Source organism: Rhineura floridana, chromosome 6 (assembly GCF_030035675.1).
Source record: "Rhineura floridana isolate rRhiFlo1 chromosome 6, rRhiFlo1.hap2, whole genome shotgun sequence".
Classification (NCBI taxonomy): Eukaryota; Metazoa; Chordata; class Lepidosauria; order Squamata; family Rhineuridae; genus Rhineura; species Rhineura floridana.
The window spans coordinates 55,238,428-55,264,346 of record NC_084485.1 but is presented as its reverse complement, the minus strand read 5'-3'; the positions used below and the strand labels follow the sequence as shown (position 1 = coordinate 55,264,346).

Genomic DNA, 25,919 nt, shown 5'->3' with positions numbered 1-25,919 from the left:
CGCTATCACCTGAAGGGCCTTAGGATGAGGAAGACTGCTGTGGGAATTGCTGTCTTTTCTACAGTGCCTAATGAGTAATTGGCATTTCTGCATTCTTTTCCCTGTTTCCTGTAGAAATGCCCATTCACATGGAAACCAGTACAGCACGATCATGCAGCAGCCGTCTTTGCTGACCAACCATGTGACTCTGGCTACAACCCAGCCTTTGAATGTTGGAGTGGCTCATGTTGTGAGGCCGCAGCAAAATAATACTGTGACAGTAAAGAAGAACAAACAGCCATCCCATAGTGCCACAAAGTAAGGACTACTTCTTGCTGAGATACATTTCTGGAACAAAATAGACTGAAAGTACTTTTCAAACAGGCCCATATTATTTGGATTCATGGATTCATTCTATGCATTGCCTAATAGTAGTAAAGCTAAAACCAGGTTAAATTGTACCCTGGCAGCCCTGTGCCCAGATCTGAGAGCTGTCTCCCATAGTAGCCTTAGATTGGTGCCAACAGTTGCTTCTGTAGTTTAGTATTGAGGAATGTAGTGTATGAAAAATCTGTGGAGGCTGGGACGTTCAATGATATGGGCCTCCTGTAACTTTTAATTGATGTGCTTCTGTACTGATCTGTACATTATCCTTTGGGCTTGAATGCTCAGGCTAGTATAAATCCCTTTAAAACATAAGGTCTGTTATGTTGTCCTCAGATGGATTTGTTTATAACAACTGTCATTGTATCTTTCCATAGACCTGCATCTACAGTAGAGGCTATTCCATCTCAAGTCTACTCTCTAATTGGGAGCAGCCCTCTGCGTGCCACATCTTCCTCCTCTAATGCTTTCCTTCCAGGGCAGGAACAGCATCAGCCCATTGTCATTCCAGACACTCCCAGCCCACCAGTCAGTGTAATCACCATCCGCAGTGACACTGATGAAGAGGAGGACAACAAATACAAGCCTGGAAGGTAGAGGTTTTAGCTTTGCCCCGAGAGTGTCACTAATGTAGTCTGTTAGGGAATTGCAATGAGAGAGGATGAGTCAGGAATATTACTCAGAAATAGTTGAGTAGGTTAATCTAAGTGTTGAGGGGATAGCTGTTGGAGAGTTCATCTATCTTGGGGCATGATGGATAACTGACCACTCCTTTCATAGCTGTAGTTTAGTCTAGGGGTAGAATCCTTTTTTACATTTCCTTTTTAAGTGTTGCCCCCTCGAGGTCATTAACTATCTGATTTCTTTTTCCTCTGCTATCTTATCCTTTTTGAGAACTACTCATATATATATAGAGGGAGGAAATTATTGATATTATAATCGCTATTTATTCATGAGTCTCTTCCACTGGTATCTTATCTTTATTCTGAACTCTACTGATTGCCTGTTTACATTCATTTTCAAGTGCAAATTAGGCAGATAATTGCCCATCATCAAGGTAGTGTCTTCCCCCTCCTGCTTTCTGTCTGTTTCCTAAGATATTCATTGAAAAACCCTTACCCAAAATTTTAATATAGTGAATAGAGCAGCCTTTCCCAACCTTTGGGTTCCCAGGTGTTGAACTACAACTCCCACCAGCATAGGAAAGCTTGGCTTCAGTCTATCTGAAGGAGCACCTCCAACATCATCAGGGATGCCACTCAACAAGATCAGCCTCAAAAGGCCTCTCTATCCCACCAGTTAAAACAGCTAGACTGGTGAGAACTAGGGAGAGGGCTTTTTCAATTGTGGCCCCCACTTTGTGGAATTCTCTCCCAAATGATCTCCGCCATGCCCCCTCTATGATGAGCTTCCGCCAGTCCTTGAGGACCTGGCTCTTCAGGCAGGCTTTTGGGGTGGGTTAGGTTTTATTATTATTGTTGAGATTTTTAATGTTTTAATGTATTTGTATGTTTTTATTTTGTATGTCGCCCAGAGTGGCTGGACAGCCAGCCAGATGGGCGACTAAATAAATAAATAAATGCGCCCTTGTACCTTCAAGCCTTAAACTTATTTATCTCCAAGAAGGTAAAAACTACAGCAATACTTCAGAGAAGGAATCCTCTAGGAGAAGCTCCTTTTAGGGAAGGCTTTTTTAAAGGTGAAACTGACCAGCTTTGCTTTGCTTTTTATGGATAAGCTGATAAGCTTGTGCCTTTGTTGTGCTAGGATGAAACTGACAAGCGTGTGTGTTTGCTTTGCATTAAAGAGATGTCTTGCTTTCTCCCAGGGCTGGGGAGGAAAGGATCCAGTATGATTCAGAGGAAGAGAAGGGGGAAAGAGGAAAGGGTGGGTGCCAGATAGGCACACTTTAAAGCCCCTGTTGAAGCTTGTCGCCACCACCTATGAGTGGGTGTAGGAACCTATCCCTATCCTTTCCATGTTATTCCTACCTCTGGTACCAAAGTTTCTGTTAAAGAAGTAATACAGCAGGGCCCCACTTTTTGGCGGCCCGCTTTTCAGCAGTCCGTTAATACGGCAGCACAATTAGAGTAAGGCCCCACTCATATGGTGCTTGTTCCGCTTTTACAGCATTTTTCGGGCATTGGGCACCATTTTATTGACGGAGTCCCACTTTTCGGCAGGTTTCACTTTTAGGTGGGGATTTGGAACGTAACCCGCTGAGTGGGGCCCTACTGTATCCAGGAATGTATCTACTTTGTTAAATGAGGTATTACTGTATATAAAGTTGAGTGAAGCACGGAATTAAATATAAAGCTGAGATGGGGTGGGAGAGAAACAGCAGCAGTGTGGGTATATTAATTGGCTCACAGAAATGTTGGTTGACGTTCCAGTTATTTGAGTAGCCACTCACTGATTTAGACAAATTACTTGTCTTCACTGAGTGGGACCCCATGGGTTTCCTGGCCAAGGGGTGGGGGCCTGTGTGTTAGAAATGGTGATGAATCAGTGTGATATATTGAACAGGATGATGGACTGGAAGACCTAGGTTTCTATTCCTGCTTAGTCATGAAGCTCACATTTGGCTAGCTGTGTGCACTCAGCCTAACCTAGCTACTAGGGCAGTTTTGGTAATGAAATGGGGTAGCCCTCATGTATACCATCCTTCTTAAAGGAAAGGCAATTCAAATGTAATAAATAATGTAATTGGGGAATTGGAGAGCTTACAGTAACTGGATGTAAATAGCATTATTCCCCTTTATCTGACTTATTTGTATGTCTGAATGCTACTGACATGCATTTGATTAAATGGTGTAATAAAACGGATTTCCCCCCCTCTTAGCTTGGGCATGAAGCAGAGATCCAACGTCATCAGCTACGTTACAGTTAATGACTCTCCTGATTCAGACTCCTCATTGAATAGCCCCTATGTACCAGATGCACTTTCCACACTCAGGAGCTCTGGGGCAGCACTAGAACAAAGCAGAGGGGCAGGTGAAATTTCCAGCTCCCGCACCATTATTGTGCCTCTCAAAACACAGCTCAGTGACTGTATTGTAGCCACCCAGGCTTCAGGTAAGATTGGTTGCCTATAAAACTGTCTTCCACCTTGATTCTGATTTTCATTTCAGTCTGTTGGTTATAAGTATGTTTTTATCTTCTGCGAACATTTGACTCCACAGTTTTCATAACCATTATTTCAAAGGTAGAAGAGGGATAGTACACGCAGAGCTGTTTGTGACAGATTTTGCTAAATAGTTTATTCTTTTGGCTAATTACTATCTGAGGATTTGAGATTCTTTAAAATTTGTTTTGGAGAAAAAAATCACAAGTACAGAGATCAACTGAAATGTTATTGCCTTCAAAATAATAAAATATCTAAACAAATAGACCTTCTGTATATACTTAAAATACAGTAAAACAGACAAGAGTTACCAGGGAGGGTCAAATATCTATATATGCTTCTCCCCAGTCCAATATATTATACCAGTTCTCCTTTCCACAGTCATTCATTAAGTTAGCCGTAGCTCTATCATTGTTTATTGATTTATTTTATTTATGAATATCTTCCCATGAGGCATCCTGATTTACAATATAATGGCATATATTAAGAAGTTACATACATAAAAACAGTTAAAACAATTATTCAGTCATCTCTTAATCATAGATGTAGGTTTACTCATTTGATGAGTGTAGGACCTGCCCTGTTGAGATTTTTAAGCAACGTAAACATAGGTTGCTTATTTGGGTGGCCGTTTGTCCAGGGGAGTGGCCTAAAAATATTCAAATAAATAAAATTATCCTGAACTGGCTGGAAACATTGGCTGAGGTTTTATAGCCTGTGCTTTGCAGATATTGTTCTCACTTTGTATCGGTGCTTCTTTATTGGCTTGTAAAGTCAGTATAATCCTTTTCAATTGTACAATTATTCCCCTCAGTAGTAATTGGTTGTTAGACATATTTAACAGCTGTACTAAATATTCCTAAGTTTCAAATTTTGTTTTTGGGGGGAGTGGTTTTGGAGTAGTAAAAGTCCTGAAAGCTGCCATTATTGTAAAACTTTTATAGATACCTATGGCATGATCAAATTGGAATACTGTGTACAGTTTCGTTTGTTCTGTAGACTTAAGGGAGCTGTGGGCTTGTCTTCCAAAAACAGCTCCCTCCTCATGCTGCATGGTAAATCAATTCTGAAACAGAAGGCACTTTCGGAAGTCATTTTTGATAGGACATGAATTTGCTGCTTTTGGTGGTGGGGGTGGGTGGGTGAATTTCCAGCCACAGAATCTAGTTTTCTCTCTTTACGAAGTAAGAGATCTTGTGGACTAAACACTAGGATTAACATTGCAGGTGTCCTGAGTAGCCTGAACAAGACCAAGCCAGTGGCATCTGTAAGTGGACAAACATCAGGGTGCTGTATCACGCCAACAGGATACCGGCAACACCGGGTGGTGACAAATGGTGTACAGCCTCTTAACCTTAGCCAGGTAAGTAGGACTGTTTTGTCAGATGGGTGCTGTCTGCAGATCCTGCTGTGATGTCAGGCATTAGCAATGGCTAGTAAAACAAAAGAATAGTGAAAAGTGGTCCAAATGATGAGGGGGGAAAAGAGAAAGTAGCATAGATGAGAAATTCAAGGAGCAGGAAATTTGATTCTATTTCTAGTTCATGTATCTACAGTTTGAGGGCAAAGTTAAGCTACTCATTTAATGAATGTAGAGATTTTCTTTTGGTTGAACAACTGCTGTTCATGAGATTTGCCACACATTCCCTCCACTATGTATAAGGAACCACTGTTTTGTACCAGCATATGCCAGGAACCATCCTCTACCGCAAGGATGGGGAACATCTGGGCCAGTTTGGCCCATGAGGCCACGCCCACCCATCACCTGACATCACTCCTGATAGGCAGGAGGACAGCAGACATCAGGATTTAATCCCTGGTCGGCTGATGAGCAAATGTGCCCTTTGAAGCAGCTCTTGGGAGTGCAGGGGCTGTCTTAAAGTTTTTGCAAGTCTTCCCCCCCCCTTTAAGTTCCTTATCTCAGAGACTTAAATGGGAAACATAAGGGATTTCGACTGGTGGGTGGCTCCACCCATGTGTAAAATTTGGCCCGTGAGGCAGATCTTGATAAAGATCTGGCCTGTGGAGTCAAAAAGGTTCCTTCCTACTAATCTACCATATGAAAGGTTGTGGTGGTATCTAGGCTTTGGGCCAGACAAGGTCCTGGAGAGTGTGCAGTGTCAGCCTGGCTTGAACATAAGTTTGCTTATCATCCTTGTTTGCTGCTGAACATTTTTTTTCTACAACTTGGTCCTATATTGAACAGTTTTAAGGAATCACTACCTCCCTTTAGATTTGAAACTAGAGTTGGCTTGTGCTATTAGTTAGTTTGGAAATGCACCAATAATATTGAAATGTTAGAGTTAGAACAGGTTTTGGATGTCATCTACTTTAACCTTTTGCGTGGTTTCATATCTGCAATGCAGGGTGCAACTATAGCATCCCTAGTAGATGGCTGTCCAGCCTCTGTTTAAATATCTTTAGTGAAGGAGATTCCACAATGTCCTGAGGCAGCTCTTATCTTTAGTAAGTTTCTCCTAATGTTTAGCTGAAATGAGCTTCCCTTCAGTTTCCACCCAGTTGTAGTCCTGCCCTCTGGAACAACAGAGCAGAAGTCTGCATGATGGCCCTTCAGGCTATTTTGTGACTACTATCATAACCCCGCTTAATTTGCAAGCTAAATATTCCCAACTCTTTCAACTACTCCTTATAGATCTTGGTTTCTAGATCCCTCTCCTTCCGGACATTCTCCATTTGATCATTATCCTCCTTAAAATGTGGGGCCCAGAACTGGATACAATACTCCAGATGCAGGTGCAAAATAGATTAAAACAGACTGTTGATCTGGATCAATGCTCCTAATAAGAGCTCTTAGAATAGTATCTTTATTAATGCTTTCTCAATGTACATTTCCCTTGCTTTGCAGAACCAGCAAGCACCTGTTCTGGCCTCACAAGAGAGAAGTGGAAACCCAGCTCCACGGAGACAGCAGGCCTACGTTGCTCCCCTGCCAACAACACTAGCTCAGGCTCCCTACACGTTCCAGCATAGTAGCCCAGTGCATCCTCACTTGGCAGCAGCAACGGCAAGCCAGCCACACATGTACACCTACGCACCTACTACTGCTGCCACGCTGGGCTCCACCAACTCCATTGCGCATCTCTTTTCCCCTCAGGGCTCCTCCAGGCACACCACGTATACAACCCATCCGAGCACTCTTGTGCACCAGGTCCCAGTCAGTGTGGGACCCAGTTTGCTAACCTCTGCCAATGTAGCACCTGCTCAATATCAACATCAGTTTGCCACCCAGTCCTATATCGGTGCTTCCAGAGGATCTGCTATTTACACTGGATACCCTCTGAGCCCTACCAAGATTAATCAGTACTCTTACTTATAGTTCTTGGGCAGGGATTAATGGCAATTGTTCCCTACTTGATCACAGAAATGAAGAGATCCACAGTGGGTTTTGCAATATTCTAACAGCTCTACAACAGGAATGTCTGCAGAATCAAAAACGAAACGGGACCACCTCCCTCTTGTTGACACTTCTCATTATGCTCTCCAGAGTCTGATTGTCACTTGGTGGAGCCCTGCTTTTTGGAGAAAGCTCAGGTAATGACTGGGCAGAACATTTTGAATCACATTCACATTAAGATTTTACAGTTAACTTTTATGGATGTTTTAGAAAAACCAACAACAAAGCCTGAATCCCATTTATTTAAAGCTTATTGTTATGTTAATTGAAGGAGGGGGAGAAAATCAAAGACTTTGTGAAAAGGCTGGTTTTTTTAACTCTTAAACTTACCTAGTACTTGTTTAAATTATTTTAGCAGCTTGCACAAATCCATATTGCCACTAAAAATGCACATTTAACTCTAGGTTGCTAGGGCAGATTTATAAACTTCAGTTAGTGTTTTAAAGTTAATTCTGTAACTTACATTCTTGATAGGCAATACCTGAATTCTGCAAAAGAAGTTCTCTCCCTTTCTCTCTGTGTATATTATATATCTATATCTATATATATTGCTCCAGTTTCTTTGTTTTAATTATCTTTTGTTTTGTTCAAAGTTAGTGTAGCAAATTTTTTATTCTCAGTTCCCATTACACCATGAATTTTTTCTTCCTTTTCAAAATTTAATGTATGAATCTCCAAAATAAAGTTGAGAGTTTTAAAAAAAATAATTACAGCAGGCATGAATTTGCTTTCTGTTGTATGTTAGATTAGTTTATAATATGGGTTGACTGTTTTGCCAGAAAGCTTGTGTTCTCAGCTGAAAATACATAGGTTTGCATTACTGCTTGACAGCAGATTCTGTTGGGAACTTCTTGATAAGGTCTTGCTGAAATGAATAAGAGATATGCATCACCTTTTCATTTCCAGATTTCATCAGGAGCTCAAAAAGCAAGTTATACCTTTTCAGTTTTAATTTTTTTAATAGCATTTGGAGCTGGATTCCTTTCCGAGAAATACAGGGGCCTCTGCCGTTCCTCGCCTGATAAATTTAGCTGAGGAATCCAAAATTCACCATAACATCAACCTACTGATATGTACAACTTTTTATACTCCTGCAAGCATATCCCTCTGGGATCTTCTTGGCAGAAAACTTTAAAGCGCTCTTATTAAGACTTGTATACAGTAAGTGCATGTAGGAATTGCAAAAACATGACACACAAATTGCAGATTTTAAAGGTTTATTACTGAATTTAAAACTATTTTAGAAGTTTTGTAATGGTGGTGTTTTAATATTTTACAGAAAATGAAATATGTACATATTGATTAGAACAAAATATAACAAGCAAAATTTCCTGCTAATCCCAAATGTTCAGTCTTTGTAATCAAAATGTGTAGTGATTATACTTGAACTCTGTACTTAGTGTTTGTCTAACTCTTAAATGTTTCTGGGGATAATATTGATCTCTTCCTTTGTATTTAAACCAAAATGAGTTGATACATGTTGGAATGTATGTGAAATAATGCAATCGTCTAGAGCTCATCACTGTAGCACTGAGAGAAAAAATGGAGCCGCATGAGAGGCAAGGATACCTTCTGATTGTTTTGCACAGGTATGTGTGACTGGTGTGTCCCCATCCCCCCCCAAATATTGTAGTGCCTTAAATGATTATGTAGTGTGACTAGAGTTTACAGTGAGCTTGCCTTATAATGGACCAGCAAGCCCCTCCGCTCTCCGTCAAACTGAAGCAATTCGTTGATCATATCCAACAGAGGATACAAATAACTGGCAAAAACATGTTGCTTTAAGTTTCAGTGCTAACATAAAGGGAGCTGTGGGCATGATCCAGCCAAATTTAAGTATTTCTTAATGTCCATTGATTTCAGTTAGAAAGTTAAGGGCATGCTTAACAATCCCTTTGAAATGGATGGCCTCAATTCAAACATCAAACAGAACCATAGTTTGTGCTAACTATAGTTTTAAAACAAAACTATGGTGCAGAGCTGCTTGGCTGCTTTTGTTTTCCGTCCTGAGATTCATTAGTTCTCTCCTTCATTGTATAGCAGTCTCAGGAGGCAGAGGGATGACTGTAACTATTTGTCAATTCAGACATCACTGCAAACCATAGTTTACAAAGCTACTTCAAAGCATAGTTTCTGATTCTCTGGTTTACTGACCGATTGGAAACCGTGAGTTGTCTGTTCATACATCTTGCCAAACTGTTAACTATGGTTTTGCTTGATGTCTAAATTGAGCCAGTGAGACTTAAAGATGCTTCAGTTTAGCTGGATTGTGTCCAAGGTGTTTTATTTGGAGTAAAGCTTCCCCCCCCCAAAAAAATATTGCCTATACTGTTACTTGTTGATGCATCTTTAATAGGGTATTGTGCTGGGAATGCATTGGAAATTTATCTGATATTGCAGAGGTAATTAAGCATGTGCAATTACTTTTCCTTAAATTATAGGGACATATTTGTGACATATTTTCCCCCATGTGCATAGCAGAATATTTCTTGTAAAATATTACTAGTTTGGTGTTAAAGACCTATATACCAAAGAGAGCCTGCTGGAAAGCACATAATATTCTGAAGGTTTTTTTTAACACCACTAGTAATGTGGCGCTTTGGGGAAGATTTGAGAGCTGTAGCACTTGGAGTTGTGAGGAAATGCACATTGGAACTGGCCTGCTGATAGTGTGCACCCTTGATTTCCTGGGTTCTGTCAAACTACTGTTCATTTCACCACTGCCATTATATAGAGAATGATTTTGTCCAAAGGGAGAATAAACTGGCTTGGATAGTGGTATTGCTACAGCAATAAAAGGCTTTGACAGCCTTGAAAACCCAGTTTGTATTCTGTCCGGTCTGTATCGCAAGGTTAGTTTTGGTACATTACAAAGAATTCAGAAATGAAGAGCCCATTTCTGAAACTTGCATGATAGCGTGTTATAGCCTAGCCCTGATGTGAACAGCTTGTATGATGACATAGGGCAATAACCCTGACCCCACTGAAGTCAGAAGAGGCTGCACTAGTAATTTCAGTGAGGCCAAGATTTCAGTAATCTTTAAAGCCACTTATCCCAAATAGGACTAAGTGGTTTGTGGACCGCAAGCCTTACAGTTTCCTTTATAATGAGGAATCTTGTTTTTGGCAATAGGGGAGAGTGGTTGGTTAACACCGTGACTAGCTGTGAACCTTTTACCTGTACTCTTGCTCTCAGTTGTTTTAATCTTTTCCTCTGTATTGATGTGAAGATAACCAAGGCATTTCAGTTCTTTACATCATAGGTGTCAACAATGCTTTCTGTTGCTGTGACATTATCAAAATGGTTTCTTGCATAGTGCCAAGCACATTTTTAATTTTTCCTTCCCAAATTCTATGGCAAGACCTTTAAGGGCAGAGTTGTGCCTTTCCACCCAAAGAGAAAAATTCCAAATCCACCTCAGAGAAATCCTGAAAGTATTTTTTTACCCAGTTTTATAACAACTAGGGCATTTCCAGTATAAACAAGACTTCCAAGTTAATCCTTTGGGATACAAATTCAAAGTATTGGTCTAAAACCTATGCCCATCAGAGAGGTTTGATTCTCTTGGCATTTTGAGCCCAAACCAATTCACCCCTCCTGAGTCAACCATCGCTCAATAGGATAGGAAGTGTTTGTCCAAGATGCAAAATGTTTACTTAAAGAAGGAATGGGGAACCTGTGGCCTTACAGATGTTGTTGGGCTACAACTCTCATCTCAGACTATGGACATGCTGGCTGGGACTGATGGAAGCTGGAGTTCAACAACATATGGAGGGCCACAGATTCCCTGTTCCTTAGTACAATTAGAGCCCATCAGTGTTAAATGATAAGAACCATTTCTAAAAGGTTGTCTAGATTCTGACCATCATGATTTGCCTCAAGAGATCAGATAGGTCTTGTTCTCAGAAAGAGCAGATGTGTTGGCAACCCTGTGCCTGGACTGTTATTATTTCAGGTGAGGGTGCATGTGAGAAATGTCTGCCATCTCTCCCTCACCCATCAACATAAGTCCCTGCACATAGAAAATAAATATGTCTGCCTTACTAGAATCCTTTTCCCTGGGTGCAGAAAACGTAGTATGGTGAAAGACTGGCTTTGTGTTACAATCTTGGCACTTCACCTGCTGTTTGTGAGAACCAGGTCATAGGTGCATCCTTTTCCCCCAGTGCAATATCCAGCTTCCCTCACTGTGGATGGAGAAATGTAGGACAATAGGTAGCCTCACAGCTGTGCAGCCTATATGTAAACTAACATACTATTTTAAGGGGAAAAAACATACTAAAATATTCCTTTCTGGAATCCCCAAGTTGAGGCTGCATTTTTGCACACAGCTGAATATGTGTGAAAGTCCTGTTGAAATCTGTGGGACTGGCATATGTGTAACTGTGTTCAGTTTTGCAGCCTGAGGTGGGGTTGGGGTGCCCTCCCCAGTAAACGTTTTTTGTAATGACAAGATGCAATGTTTCAGCTCATCTTAAGATTAGTTAAATCAAGTTCTTTCCTGATAGCTGAACTTTCATCTCACATCTATTGATACTCCAATGCAAAAGCAACTTCAGAGCTTTACTGTTTAGCACATAGTTGACCAGTGCAGCACTATACCTCTGACTTGGTTTAAAAAAAACCAACAGCAACAAAAAATGAAATTAAATTGCTTCTAGGTTATCGGATTGGCACAGCTCTGCTTTTTCATTTTCATTTTTAACTTATGAATGGTGCTGCATGTTGACATAGTTGTTTGTTGCGAAACTTTATATAATGTGTGGTTTCAGATTCAGCTTGAACTATTATCTAACTCACTACATGTAGCAGTGCATTATATGTAATGTTAGTATTTCTGCTTGAATCCTTGATATTGCAATGGAATTCCTACTTTATTAAATGTTTGATATGCTAGTTTACTGTGTAGAATTTAACTTTTTTCTGGTTGTGCTCTTCCTTTTTACAAGCCGCTAGACAAAGGTAGTTTCTGACAATTACTGATCTATGTTTGTATTGCCAACGTACTTAGGGGGTAATGTAAAAATCATTTTAACAAAAGGAAATACAGATATTTAAAAAAAATTTAATACTAACTATATGGGAAAAGGGTCCATTGTGAAAACATAGTTTATCTTTGGATTCAATGTTTGTCTTTGGTTTTACAAAGTAGCTTGTATTTTAAGTATTTTCTACATAATATGGTAAAAATGTAGAACAATTGCAATGCATCAATAAAAAGGGTTAATTTTCTGTACTCTATTCATTTGCTGGTTTCTGACTCGTGTTCTATGGTTATAAGCCCTCATGGCTAGTTAAAATATTTATTTCTTTAAAAAAATCAAAATTTGAAGAAGGGCCATATCTCAGTGGTATCTGCTTTGCATCCAAAAGGTCCCAGAATCAATCCGCATTATCTCCAGGTGTGTGTGGGAGACAAACCCTGCCTGAAACCTTGGAGAGCTGTTGCCAGTCATCATACAGTAATACTTCAGTTGACAAATCCTCCAGGAAAGAAGCTCCTTTTAACAAAATCTTTTTTGGGTGCAAGGGGCTTTGGGGGGGGTGCACACACTCTGACATAGTCAGAATGTGGCTTCTTGTCTACTGGTTTGCAGCTGCTGCAGGCAGCTCTCCCATGAGTGACCAGAATGGTGCTTCTTGCCAGGTGGCACAGTTGCCTCCGCAGTAAACAGTGCTTTGCATGCCCTGGAAGCACTGTTTACTGCAGACACAACTGTTTGAGCGTAGGGGAGCATGGCAGAGAGAGAGAGAGAGAGAGAGAGAGACCAAGCACAGGGTAGTGGTGGTGGCTTCCCTTGCCTGCTTGATCAAGTGTACGGAGAGGAGACCTGTGCTTGAAACTTTAGATTACTATAGCAAGATGCTACATGATAAAAGGAAAAAGTCAAGGCAGGCATCCCTGCATGCAATTTGAAAGAAGCCTTCAAGTGGTCTGTATGCAAAGCTTACCTGACCTTGTTGTTTCATTTCAGACATGTGTATTGTTAGTTTCTAATAAAAAATTTGCTGAAATACGTTGAACTGATCTTTTTGTGTGTGTGATGTAGGAACCTATCCCTATTCTTTCCATATTACTCCTACCTCTGGTACCAAAGTTTCTGTTAAAGAAGTAATGTCCAGGCATGCACATACTTTGCTAACTGAGGTATTATTGTAGTTGTCTAGATGAGCCAGTGGTCTGACCTAGTATGGTAGCTTCCTATGTATGAAAAGCCGAGTGTGCAAATTAAGGAAATATATATGAATATGTGTAATTAGGCGGCAATCCTGTATCCACTTACCTTGAAGTAAGCTCCATTGAACACTATGAGTAGACATGTATAGAATGTTGCTGTAATTAACTTCTGCTAGTCAAGGGAAGGGATATTGCTGTCTGAGCACTAGAAATCGAGGGTTGTATCCATTGTTATTCATGCACGAGTGGAATACACCATCTCTCCCTTGCAGCCCTCTGTGAGTTGCCAAGTTCCTCTGGAATGCTAAGAGGATCCTTGGAGCAGATTTTGGGGGTATGCAGGTGGCTGCAGGGAAAAGGAAAGGTGAAGTCCCGTTGCTAGTGGAAAGCTACTTGCCTCTTGTCTACAAATTTCCAAAGTGTTCTGGCTTTTTATATTTTTATGCGGTATCATACACATTTTTTGTTATCCTTATGGATTAGAAACTTATTTTAAAAATAAAATGAAATCTTAGTTTTTTCCAGATGCTGAATTCTCTGTGCATTATAAAATTATGTACTTTTTCTGGGCATGCAGGGAATTGTGGAATACACATAGCCTACTTAGGATATCACACTTGAAATTAGAAATGGGTTTGTACAGGGATGGGCATTTTGACAGGTACTGCAGAAAGTTTTGTTTATTTTATTAAAACTACACTTGCCTTCCAAAGTTATGTAGGCAACACAGACAGTGGGGAAACAGTTGGTGGAAGGGACAGACACCATCATACATACTTAGGTACTTAAAGCTTGGGTTATTTAGAAAAAATTATAAACTGCTTAAAAAAATAGGGTCATATCCAATACTCCTGTTCTGCTAGCACAGCACACTTTCCACTTGCACAATGGAGCCTTCCTATCATTTTTGCTGCAGCCCCCCATGCATCCTCAGAATCTGCTCCAGAAGTTTGGAGGGCACTCCAGAGCAGATTTTGAGAGTGTGCAAGGAGAGGAGAGGAAGGGGAAGTCCTGTTGTGTGAGTGCAGTTCTGTATGCACTGTGGTGGATACAACCCACTACCAATAATACACATAAATGGAAATGGACTGCCTTCAAGTCGATTCCGACTTATGGTGACCCTATAAATAGGGTTTTTATGGTAAGCGGTATTCAGAGGTGGTTTACCATTGCCTTTCTCTGAGGCTGAGAGGCAGTGACTGGCCCAAGGTCACCCAGTGAGCTTCATGGCTATGGGGATTAGAACCCTGGTCTAAAAAGTATACATAACTAAATTTATGTCTGGATAGGGTAGTTTGCTGCAATAAAGCTTTAAGTAGTCATCTAAAATAGTACAGGGAGGGTGCGTGCCTAATGTTAATGGGGGGGTTCCAAAGCATAAGTGCTGCCACACTAAAAGAATGGCTCCTCACAGATGCAGAGCAAACATTATATGGCATTTATAAAGGTGCAAATCTGCAGATCAAAGGTGCCATATGAGGCAAGGCAGTCCTTCAGGTAAACTAGGCCCGAGCTGTTAAGGGCTTTACATGTTAATAGTAAAAACTAGAACTTAGCCCATTAACAAATCAGCAGGTAGTGCAGATCTTTGAGCCAAATGATAATATGCTGATAGGATCTTACGCCTGTCCGCAGTCACGCTTCAGCATTCTGCACCAACTGTAGTTTCTGGACCAACCATAAGGGAAACTGGGGCTGGGGCTCCTTGCAGTAATTAGTTCTGAATCTGCGTTTGGACTACAGTTTTTACAACCTAGCTATCAGCCTATTCTTCAGGCAATGTGTTTTCTGAAAGGAAGCAGGGATAAGCAGGAGATGAGCTGTGATAGAACAAATACGGCCAACTACTCTTTTTACCTGTAAGAAGAGGAACATCGTCGCAGCACAGGGAGGGAGAGCTGTTATCACTGCCCTTCCCTGTCGGACTGCTGTTGTTTGGCAGGTGCCACACCCTGCAGGACCAGGTCCCTGGTTCCAGCCAGCTGGGGCTAGTTTTCTTTTTTCCATCTGTTCCTCCTTGGAGGGACCTATAGGCTGGCTGGCTGGGGGGGGGGGCTTGGGAGACCATCTGCCTGCTGGAAGAGGAACATCGTCGGAAGAGGAATATCGTCGCTGCCCAGGGAGAGCTGCTATTGCCGACGTTGCTGTTAATATTGCTTTCGGTTTCTGGCCACTACCATCATTGCCTTTTCCTGTTTGTCTGCTGCCGCTTGACTGGTGCCACACCTTGCAGGACCAGGTCCCAGGCACTCACCTAGCTGCGACTGACTCTTCCATCTGTCCCTCTTTGGAGGGATATATAGATTTGCTGACTGAGGGGCCTGGGAGACTTCTGCCTGCAGAAAAAAGAACATCACCGCTGCCCAGGGAAAGAGAGCAGCTGTTGTTGCTGCTCCTCACCTTTCGCTTGGTGCACTCTACCTCAGTTTTAACTGTAGTGGTTTTGGCTTTGTGTAGGGGGGTGGGGGGCTGCATGGTGTGAGTGTATATATTTCTGGTCTGTGGGGGTGTAATTTTGCACCATGTGCCTGGGAGAGAGGACTCATGGCCGAGTGGGAAGATTTGAGGGGGCCGCCATTGGTGTAGTGACGGGTAGAGGGAGATATGGCGTTGTGCGGAGGACTTGCCAGGTGAGGGGAACTCGGCCCAGGCAGTTAACAGCTGTGCCTTGTTCCGGTCCTTCCCACACCCACGGGTTGCTTGGTTGCCATATCAGCCAGCTCTCAGATCTCCAGATGCTGCTTTTAAATGCCAGATTGGTATATAGTAAGATCTCCCTCATCCACGATTTAATTGTGGATGAGGCAGCCGATCTGGCATGTATAACTGAGATCTGGGTGGGCGAGCAGGGAGGAGTTAGTCTCTCCCAGCTGTTCCCACCGGGATACTTGGTTCAGCATCATGGTAGACCTGAGGATCAGGGAGGGGGGGTCGCTGTGGTCTATAGGAGTTCTATCTCCCTCTCCAGGCATCCTGTCCATGTGACTACTGGTCTGGAGTGTTTGCACCTTGTGTTGGGTCAGTGGGATAGATTGGGGATTCTGTTGGTGTACTGCCCACCCCGCTGCCCAACAGACTCCCTAACTGAGCTGACAGAGATGGTCTCGGATGTACTGCTGAGATCCCCCAGACTCTTGGTGCTGGGGGATGTCAACTTTCATGCCGAGACCACCTTATCTGGGGCGGCTCAGGACTTCATGGTCTCCAGGACAACCATGGGGCTGTCCCAATATGTTATTGGCCCAACACATGTGACAGGGCATACTCTAGATTTGGTTTTCGCAACTGGACATGGAAATGGTGATCTGAAGGTGGGGAGTTTTACATCAGTCCCTTTGTCATGGACAGATCACTGCCTGCTGAGGTTTAGACTTACAGCGACTTTCCCCCTCTGCAAGGGTGGGGGACCTATTAAGATGGTCTGCCCCCAGAGACTAATGAATCCGGATGGTTTTCAAAGGGCTCTGGGGAGTTTTCCGGCTGATAAGGCTGGCGCTCCTGTCGAAACCCTGGTTGAAATGTGGAATACAGAAATGACCCGGGCAGCTGACATGATCGCTCCTGCGCGCCCTCTCCTGTGTAGAGCTCATACAGCTCCATGGTATACTCCAGAGCTGAGAGCGATGAAACAATATAGGAGACGGCTTGAGTTCAGATGGAGGCGAACTCCTGATGGCTGCAATCATACACTGGTAAGTGCTTATACTAAACAGTATTTGGGAGCTGTGAGGGTGGCAAAAAAACAATACTTTGCTACCACTAGTCAGTCAGTCAGTCAGTCTTTATTACGGTCATCGACCAAAAATAGATATATAAAATACATCAATATATACAAAAGATATAATTTTTAAAAAGTTTATCAGACGATATAATTATCTAAAATTCGTAATTTTCTTAAATTTATAGCAGTGGCACAATATTTAGCGACCTTTTCGGTTATATCTGAAGACTGATCAGCAAGTAGGTAGTTTATATAAAAGGTTTCGCTTCTTCCAGGAAATTGCGAGATTAAAGGTTTAATTAATTGTTGTCTGGGTTCACAATAGTATGGGCAATGGAAAAAAATGTGGTTAAGTGTCTCTAACATATTATTACCACAAGGGCACTTCCAGGCAGAATAGGGTGTTTTATTGAATCTGCCTTCCAGGATGGCAGATGGTAGGCAGTTAAATCTTGCCATGGTGAATGCCTTGCGATGTTTTGGTAAAAATAGATTAGTTAGGTATGGCATGGCTATCTGGGAATTGGTATTGTAGATGTGTTTCTTAACGAGCATCCAATGATGTTGGAGATCTATATCTTTAATCCTTAGTTGGATATTCTCCTTAGCTTTTATATATCCCATGTTTAGAACTTCAGAGATTGAAAAACCCAGATGCATCACTTTGTTAATAATCATCTTGTTCCATTGTGATTGAAATTTATCTTGTAGTATCTGGGGTGCTAAGCCAATTGGGTTAAACAACAGTTTAAGCCATGTATTGATTCTGAGTGTCCATATACGAGACTCTATGGTTGGGATACCCGCTTCCAGTCTTAACATGAAGCTGGGAACACAAGAGGGCACAGCAAATATGGATCTGAGAAAGATGTTTTGAATTATTTCTAAAGGCATGAATTTCTCACTAATTGATACTTGGGAGCCATATAATAATTGGGGAATTATTTTCACTTTGAAATTTTTTATGGCTGCAGTAAGGATTTGGCCTCCTTTATTATAATAGAAAGAAAGTAAAGCCTTCATGGTTCTCTTGGCATTAGAAACTACTTGTTTCACATGCGAAGAGCATGATCCGGAGGCTTGGAAGGTCATTCCTAGATATTTGTATACATTTACTTGTTCGATTTGCTGGTTGTTTATTCGCCAAATATGTTTAATTCTTTTATTAGTGAATATCACCTTTGATTTTTTGTGATTTATTGATAATAATTCTTCTTTACAAAATAGGGCTACTGCGGATAGTAGTCTCCTCAGACCAACAGGGGTTCTAGAAATCAGTACAATGTTGTCAGCATATAGTAAAATAGGTCTTGAAAATTCGGTTAGTTTTGGAGGGTGCGATGACAGCCTATTATTAGTGACAGCCTATAAACTATTGGATTTATATATATATTGAATAATAATGGGGCAAGGATGCATCCTTGCTTGACCCCTTTATAGGTGGGAATGGGGTTCGTTAATTGGCCATTATTACTGCATCTGACTCTAAGAGATGTATTTTTATATAGAGCTCGTATAAGAGACAGTAAACGCATGTCAATGTTAGATTTAGCGAGCTTGTTCCAAAGCCTTTCTCTGGAAATAGAATCAAATGCTGTTTTTAAGTCTATGAATGCTGTATATAGCGCTCTCCCTGTTTCACTTTTATATTTATCAATAAAGTGTTGTAACACTAACGCATGATCTATAGTTGAACGACCTGACCGAAATCCAGCTTGCTACCACTATTAAATCACCCATTTGCCGTCCAGCGGAGCTTTTCAGAATTGTTCGAGGGCTATTACACTCTGGCCCTAGGGACACGGTAGAACCATCTGAGGCCCGCTGTAACAAATTTGCTAAGAACTTCCAGAAAAAGATCATTTGCATCCGCCAGGACTTGGACTCCAATGTTATAGCAGTTGAATCACAGGAGGTATCCAGAGCACAGCCTTGTCCTGATTGTTTGGATGAGTTTCAGTTGGTGCAGCTCGAGGATGTTGACAAGGTGCTTGGACAGGTACGCGCGACCAGTTCTGTTCTGGACCCTTGCCCCTCATGGCTAATAAAAGCTAGCAGGGATGGAACAGCCGGTTGGGCCAGGGAGGTGATTAATGCCTCACTGCGAGAGGGAGTGGTCCCTGGCTGCCTAAAAGAGGCGGTAGTGAGACCACTTCTGAAAAAATCTTCCCTAGACCCAGAAGATTTTAATAACTATAGACCGGTGGCAAATGTCCCATTCCTGGGCAAGGTTCTGGAACGAGTGGTTGCTAGCCAGCTCCAGACACTCTTAGATGAGACCGGTTATCTGGATCCATTTCAGTCGGGTTTCAGGCCTGGTTTTGGCACGGAGACAGCCTTGGTCGCCCTGTATGATGACCTTTGTCGGGAGAAAGACAGGGGGAGTGTGACTCTGCTGATTCTCCTTGATCTCTCAGCAGCTTTTGATACCATCGACCATGGTATCCTTCTGGGGAGACTCGCTGATCTGGGAGTAGGAGGCACTGCTTGGCGGTGGTTCTGCTCCTACTTGGCGGGTCGCCTCCAGAAGGTAGTGCTTGGGGAACATTGTTCGGCACCCTGGGTTCTCCAGTATGGAGTGCCACAGGGGTCAGTTCTGTCCCCCATGCTTTTTAACATCTACATGAAGCCGTTGGGTACGGTCATCAGGAGCTTTGGAGTGCGTTGCCATCAGTATGCTGATGACACGCAGCTCTATTTCTCCTTTTCATCTTCTTCAGGTGAGGCTGTCAATGTGCTGAACCGTTGCCTGGCTGTGACAATGGACTGGATGAGAGCTAATAAACTGAGGCTTAATCCAGACAAGACTGAGATGCTGCTAGTAGGAGGTTCTTCGGATGGTGGATGTTCAACCTGTTCTGGATGGGGTCGCACTCCCCCTGAAGGAGCAGGTTCGCAGCCTGGGAGTTGTTCTTGATTCATCCCTGTCACTTGAGGCTCAGGTAGCCTCGGTGGCCCGGAATGCTTTCTACCAACTTCGGTTGGTGGCCCAGCTGCGCCCCTATCTGGACAGGGAAAATCTCGCTGCAGTTGTCCATGCTCTGGTAACCTCCAAATTAGATTACTGCAATGTGCTCTATGTGGGGCTGCCTTTGAAGACGGTTCGGAAATTGCAGCTTGTGCAAAATGCAGCGGCCAGACTATTGACATGGACAAGGCGGTCTGAACATGTAACACCGATTCTGGCCCGCTTGCATTGGCTGCATATATGTTTCCGGGCTCGATTCAAAGTGCTGGTTTTAACCTATAAAGCCTTACATGGCTTGGGACCACACTACCTGATGGAACGCCTCTCCCGATATGAACCTACCCATACACTGCACTCAACATCGAAGGCCCTCCTCCGGGTGCCTCCTCAGAGGGAGGCTCGGAGGATGACAACAAGAAAGAGGGCCTTCTCAGTGGTGGCCCCCGAATTGTGGAATGATCTTCCTGACGAGGCACGCCTGGCGCCAACATTACTATCCTTTCGGCGCCAGGTTAAAACTTTCCTTTTCTCCCAGGCATTTTAACATTTTAGTATTTTAGTATTTAGTATTTTAATATGTGTTTTTGTCTGTCTTAAAATGTTTTCAATTTTGAAATTTGGATGTAGTTTTAAAATTGTTTAAATATGTGTTTTAGTTGTAGATAGAAGTTTTAGTTTGTACACCACCCAGAGAGCTTCGGCTATGGGGCGGTATAGAAATTTAATAAAATAAATAAATAAATTCACATAGAGTCCATTACATTAATCCACCCTTGAAGTTAACCAATGTCTGGACAGCTGTGGTCAAGCTATCCTTGTTCTGGAATGGTTAGAGCTGTACTAGCTGAAGCTGGTAAAAGGCATTCCCTGGCCACTGAGGCTACTTGGGCCTCCAGTGACAAGGTTGGATCAGCATCCCCAGATTGATTTATTGATTTATAAAAATATATACTGGCCACTCATAAAAATCAAGGTGGTGTACAAAAATATATACAAATGAACATAGGATAAATAAACAATACAAAATAATCATGAAGTAATTGGAAAAAATGTGAACAACTGAATAGGTCTGTTGCATAAAAAAGTCATCAAGTGACACCTGAAAGAGTATTCCATAGCATGGGACTGACGACATTAAATCCTTGACTTCTAGTTGAAGCTAGATAAGCTTTTGAAACACAGGGAACAACTATCAGTGTTCCTCCAGAATATCTCAGTGATTGGGCTGGAATATAAAGATGCAGGTGGTCCATAAGGTATCCTGGACGCAAGTTGTTCAGGGCTTTGTACATTAATACAGGAACCTTAAACCAGGCATGGTAGTCTATGAGCAGCCAGTGCAGATGTTTTGGGAGAGGTGTCGCATGCTGTCAGCCATCTGCTCCCATCAGCAGTTTAGTTGCTGCATTCTGCACTAGCTAGAACTTCTGGACCAGACCTAAGAGCAGCCCTATATAGAGTGCATTCCAGTAATCTAGTCTCAAAGTTACCAGTGTTTGGACTGCAGTGGCCAGGCTATCCCAATCCAGATCTGGCTGTAGCTGGTGTTCCAGATGAAGCTGGTAAAAGGCACTCCTAGCCACAGAGATCACTTGGGCCTCTGATGACAAAGATGTATTCAGGAGTACCCCCAAGCTATGTACCTGCTCCTTCAAAGGCAGTGTAACTCCATCCAGAACAGGCAATTGGCCTATCTTCTGAGTGCAGGAAATACTAACCCACGGAGCTTCCATCTTCCCAGGATTCAAACTCAGTTTATTGGCTCCACCGCTGGAACAGGGCTTGCACAGCTCCTTCTGATTCAGGTGTTATGGAAAAATAGAGCTCTCTGTGTTATCAGCTGATTGATGACACCATGCTGCAGAACTCCTGATGACCTTTCCCAATAGTTTAATGTAAATGATAAATAACTTTGAGGGCAGAACAGTGCCCTGTGGAATTTTATAGCACAAATGCCAGTGGGCTAAAAAGCACTCCCCCAATGCTACTCTCTGGACTCAACCATGCAGGTAGGAATGAAGCCATTGTAATACAGTCTCTCCAAAACCCATCCTGAGCCGTTGGGCCAGGAGGATATCATAGTCAATGGTATCAAAAGCTGCTGAGAGAGTGAGTAAGAGTAACAGGGTCACAATCCTCTGTCCCTCTCTCAATAAAGGTAATGGGCAGCCAAGGCTGATTCAGTCCCGAAAAGAGGCCTGAACTTGGACTGAAGTGAATCCAGATAATCAGCATCATCCAGGAGTGCATACACTTGCTCTGCCATAACCTCTCCACCAGCTTCTTCCCAAAAGGGACATTGGTGACTGTTAGTAGTTGTTACACACCACTGAATTCAGGATGGACTTTTTAAGGAGCGGATACACCACTGCCTCTTTAAGGGCAGCAGGCACCACCCCATCACACAAATATGTATTCACAACACTCTGGACCCACCTGGCCACCTCACTTTGAATAGATTTATCAAGCCAGGAAGGGTAGAGTTCCAAAGAACACATGGCCAGACACACTGCTGCAAGTATCCTGTCCATATCATCAGCTTCATCATCTGGAAATGATCCCATAATACCAGGCCACATGTAGCATTGGACATCTGGACCGGACTTGCGGTAATATCAGCATATTCAATCAATCAATCAATCAATCAATCAATTCAGTCAATCAAATTTGTTCTCAGAGTGTCTTGCAAATCACATGCAGCTAGCCACTATGTGTACCAGAGGATGCAATAATGGCTGTAAAGCGTGCATTCTTTGCCATCTTTGCTGACACACAGTAGGATGGAAAGATCTGTCAATTTAGTGTCTCTCTCATTTTTCCAATCTTAAATTCAGTTATTTCTGCAGTAATTTGCAGGCTTTTTAAAGAAAAATCCTCATGAAAATTCTCCAGCATTTTAGTGTGAATTTCTCCTAATAAACACATTTTTTAGGCAATTTTGACTAATGTACAAATTTTTGCAAGCAATTTTTCATCACATGCATTTTTGTATATTTTAACTCATATATTCATATTTATGCACACTTTCCCCTAACATGCATTTTTGTAAACATAGTTTGGTTGGTGAACAGCAGTTTAAAATTCAAATAAATTTACATTTTTAAGAATGGCTGTGTTTTGGTTCTCATGGCTTTGAAAAGTGTGAATTTGATAGATGCAGCTTGAAAGGTAAACTGAGTTGAATTTGTCACCCATCCCTGCCTGGTAGGCACAATTATATGCACCAAGCAGTGTTTGGTTTATCTCTGGTGTGACTTGTGCCACTTCTGCTCTAGTCTTAATCCAGTTTGCTACATAGCACGTAGTTTCCCAGAATACCAGGGAGCCAATCGGGCTCTTCAACATGACAGAAGACATTCAAAAGTAATCCTGTTCACTGACTATCTCATCTTGCTGTTCAACAGCAAGACCAGGACTTCAACAGCATCGACATCTTTCTCTGCTGGAAAATCCCAATCCAATGAAGTGGAATGTTAGAAGATTCAAGACAAGACAAAAGCATGTACAGTAATACCTCAGTAAATTAATCCTCCAGGAACCAAGCTCCTTTTAAGGAAGGTTTTTTTAAAGGTGAAACTGACCAGCCTTGCTTTGCTATGGATAGCCTGTGCTTTTGCTTTGAGGTGAAACTGATCAGCCAGTGTCTTTGGTTTGTATCAATAAACTGACAAGCCTATGCCTTTGCTTTAAGGTGAAACTGACTATCTCTCTTCCCAATATACATTATCTATTACTGTTAATTAATGTTCCTCTCCAACCTGTGGAGGAAGCACGCAGTCTTGGTTTAATTTTTGACTCTTTTCCCCCTTCATATTGAGTCTGTAGCAAAGTCACATCATTTTTCCTTTATAATATTGCCAGAATCAAGACTTTTCTTCTCCATTTCTTCTGCAAGGACTCTACTTTATGCTTTAGCCATTTCTCGCTTTGACTATTGCAATCGCCTTTTGACTGGTCTACCACTAACTCATATTAGTCTGCTGGTTTCTGTTCAACGTTCTACTGCTATGATAATTTATTTCGCCCATTGTTTCGATCATGCCACTCCACTTTTGAAGTCCCTTCACTGGCTGCCTATTTATTTTAGCATTCAGCATAATCTACTTGTTCTAACTTTTAAGGCTCTACAAGATCTGGCTCCCCCTTAACTCTCAGCCCTCATTTCTTATAGCCCTGCATGAGAGATTCATTCATCAAATCCTATACTTCTTATCCATTCAGGGTTTTTTGTTCCCTACCCCAGCTTTCTCCATTTTCCCTTGCAACTCCATACTCCTGGAGGAGTCTCCCAGAGCACTTGCGGACTTCTTCAATTACTGTTTTTAAATTTTAGCTAAAAACTTTTCTTTTTTCCAAAGCCTTTGGAATCTCAGTTTAGGTTTTCTCCATATCCTGAGCATGTACCTGAAGTGTCTGTATTGTTCCTTACTAGTTTTTAGTCCTTTTCTGTCCCATTTTATTTTTAGTTAGATTGTACACCTTTGTGGTATGGACATGTTTTTATTCATTTTTTTTCTGTACAGTGCCATGTGCATAGGGGGTGCTATATAAACAAACAACAACAATATTTTGGGAGGATCATTTTTGGTGATGCATTTCCTCTTTTTTGGCGATGTGTAAGTGGTCCCCATGTTCAGCACATTTTAAAAAATCAAGTATAAGGTCTTTTCAGACTCATGAAAAAAAGAAGGGCCATTTCATGACATTTAAACTTGTCTTGAGAGACAATTATAGCAAGTTATAGAACCTCTACAAAAGTTTGCATTTATTTAGATTGGAGAATACTGAAATTATTTTGGTGCAGCCTCTAGATGGCACCATAAGCCTTTGAGTAAAAGCAATCTTTGCACAAAAAGCCAAAGAGGTAGGGAAAGTGTAGAGCAGCTTTGCTTACTGGGCTAGCCAATGGGGTGCCCTCCAGATGAGTTGGGCTACAATCCCATCAGATCCATCCAGCATTGCCAAAGTTCAAGAATAATGGAAGTTGGAGTCCAAACACATCTGAAGTGCTCCTAATTGGCTACCCATGCAATAGACCTAAGCCTTATTCACATGTTTTTTTAAAGGCTGGTGGCCCATCATGACAAAAATACTTGGATCAAATGAATCCAGACAGCAGCAACTGTTTGGTATTGGTGGTAGTGAGGGAAAGCTCCCACATGTTGTTCATGTTACATTTTGGCTAAGATGGGAAACCTTACCTTGTGTCCCTTGTTTTATTTATTTATTTATTTGGGCCAATCACTACCTCTCAGCCTAACCTATCTCATGGTTGTTGTGGGCATTAAAATGAGGAGGGCAAGAGCTATGTACACCACCTTCAGCTCCTTGGAGGAAAGGTGGGATATAAATGCAATAAATAAATAAACTTTGTAGCGCAGCATTGAAAGGAACAATGAGTAATTTCCCCTTATTTTTACATAGCCCAAGATCTGGAACTGAAATGGAATGCAATCCCCATAATGGGCTGATAGTGGGGTAATAACGTGGGAAAGTTTAGTTTACGCAAGCAGACCCTGCCATCCCATTCTTCCATTTCTTTTCTAGCCAGGAAGGGTTGTAGTTCAGTGGCAGAACCATAGGCCTGGCATGCAAAAGATCCAGGTTCAATCCCTGGCATCTCTGGGTATGACTGGAAAGACTTATGTCTGAAACCATACAGGAGCTGCTGCAGTCAGTGCAGACAATGCTGAGCTACATGGGCCAGTGGTCTGATTTGGTATAAGACATTACGGATAGTAATGGAGGCAAATCAGCTGCCCTTCACTGGCAAGCACTGTGAAATGTTCTAGCCTGTCATATGGCACACTATATGACCTTGATGCACCAGAAAAATAAATTTGTTCTTTCCTTAATCAGAAATTATTTGCATTCTACAGTAATGTTACTAGACTGTCATGCAGCTATTGATCTAGTACCAGATTTGCTGAAGACCTGATTACTTTGCTAATACAGGAAAACAGTGGCTCATTTCTAACTGTCGTTATTGAGGGTTTTTTGCAATCACTTTAATCAAATGCAATGCATTTAAGCTTAAATGTTTCTGGGCATCTTTCCATTTGTTACTATTTCAAAGTCAGTTAATTTTACTGGTCTTAATGTCAATTACAAATATCCAAATCTATTTTTTCACAGTTGCTGTAATAGAA

At 41.9% G+C, this 25,919-nt stretch overlaps 1 protein-coding gene across 3 annotated transcripts in view; it reads left to right on the top strand.

Moving 5' to 3' along the window:
* Window positions 1-12,144, top strand: part of HIPK1 (homeodomain interacting protein kinase 1) — a 51,426-nt gene extending 39,282 nt beyond the window's left edge. For all 3 annotated transcript variants that reach the window (XM_061631947.1, XM_061631946.1, XM_061631944.1), the window contains 5 exons: window positions 115-297; window positions 741-956; window positions 3,206-3,438; window positions 4,714-4,850; window positions 6,354-12,144. In XM_061631947.1, the coding sequence (XP_061487931.1) occupies window positions 115-297; window positions 741-956; window positions 3,206-3,438; window positions 4,714-4,850; window positions 6,354-6,824 (1,240 nt within the window). In that variant the 3' untranslated portion in view covers window positions 6,825-12,144. The remainder of the gene's footprint in view (window positions 1-114; window positions 298-740; window positions 957-3,205; window positions 3,439-4,713; window positions 4,851-6,353) is intronic.
* Window positions 12,145-25,919: the final 13,775 nt, after the last annotated feature.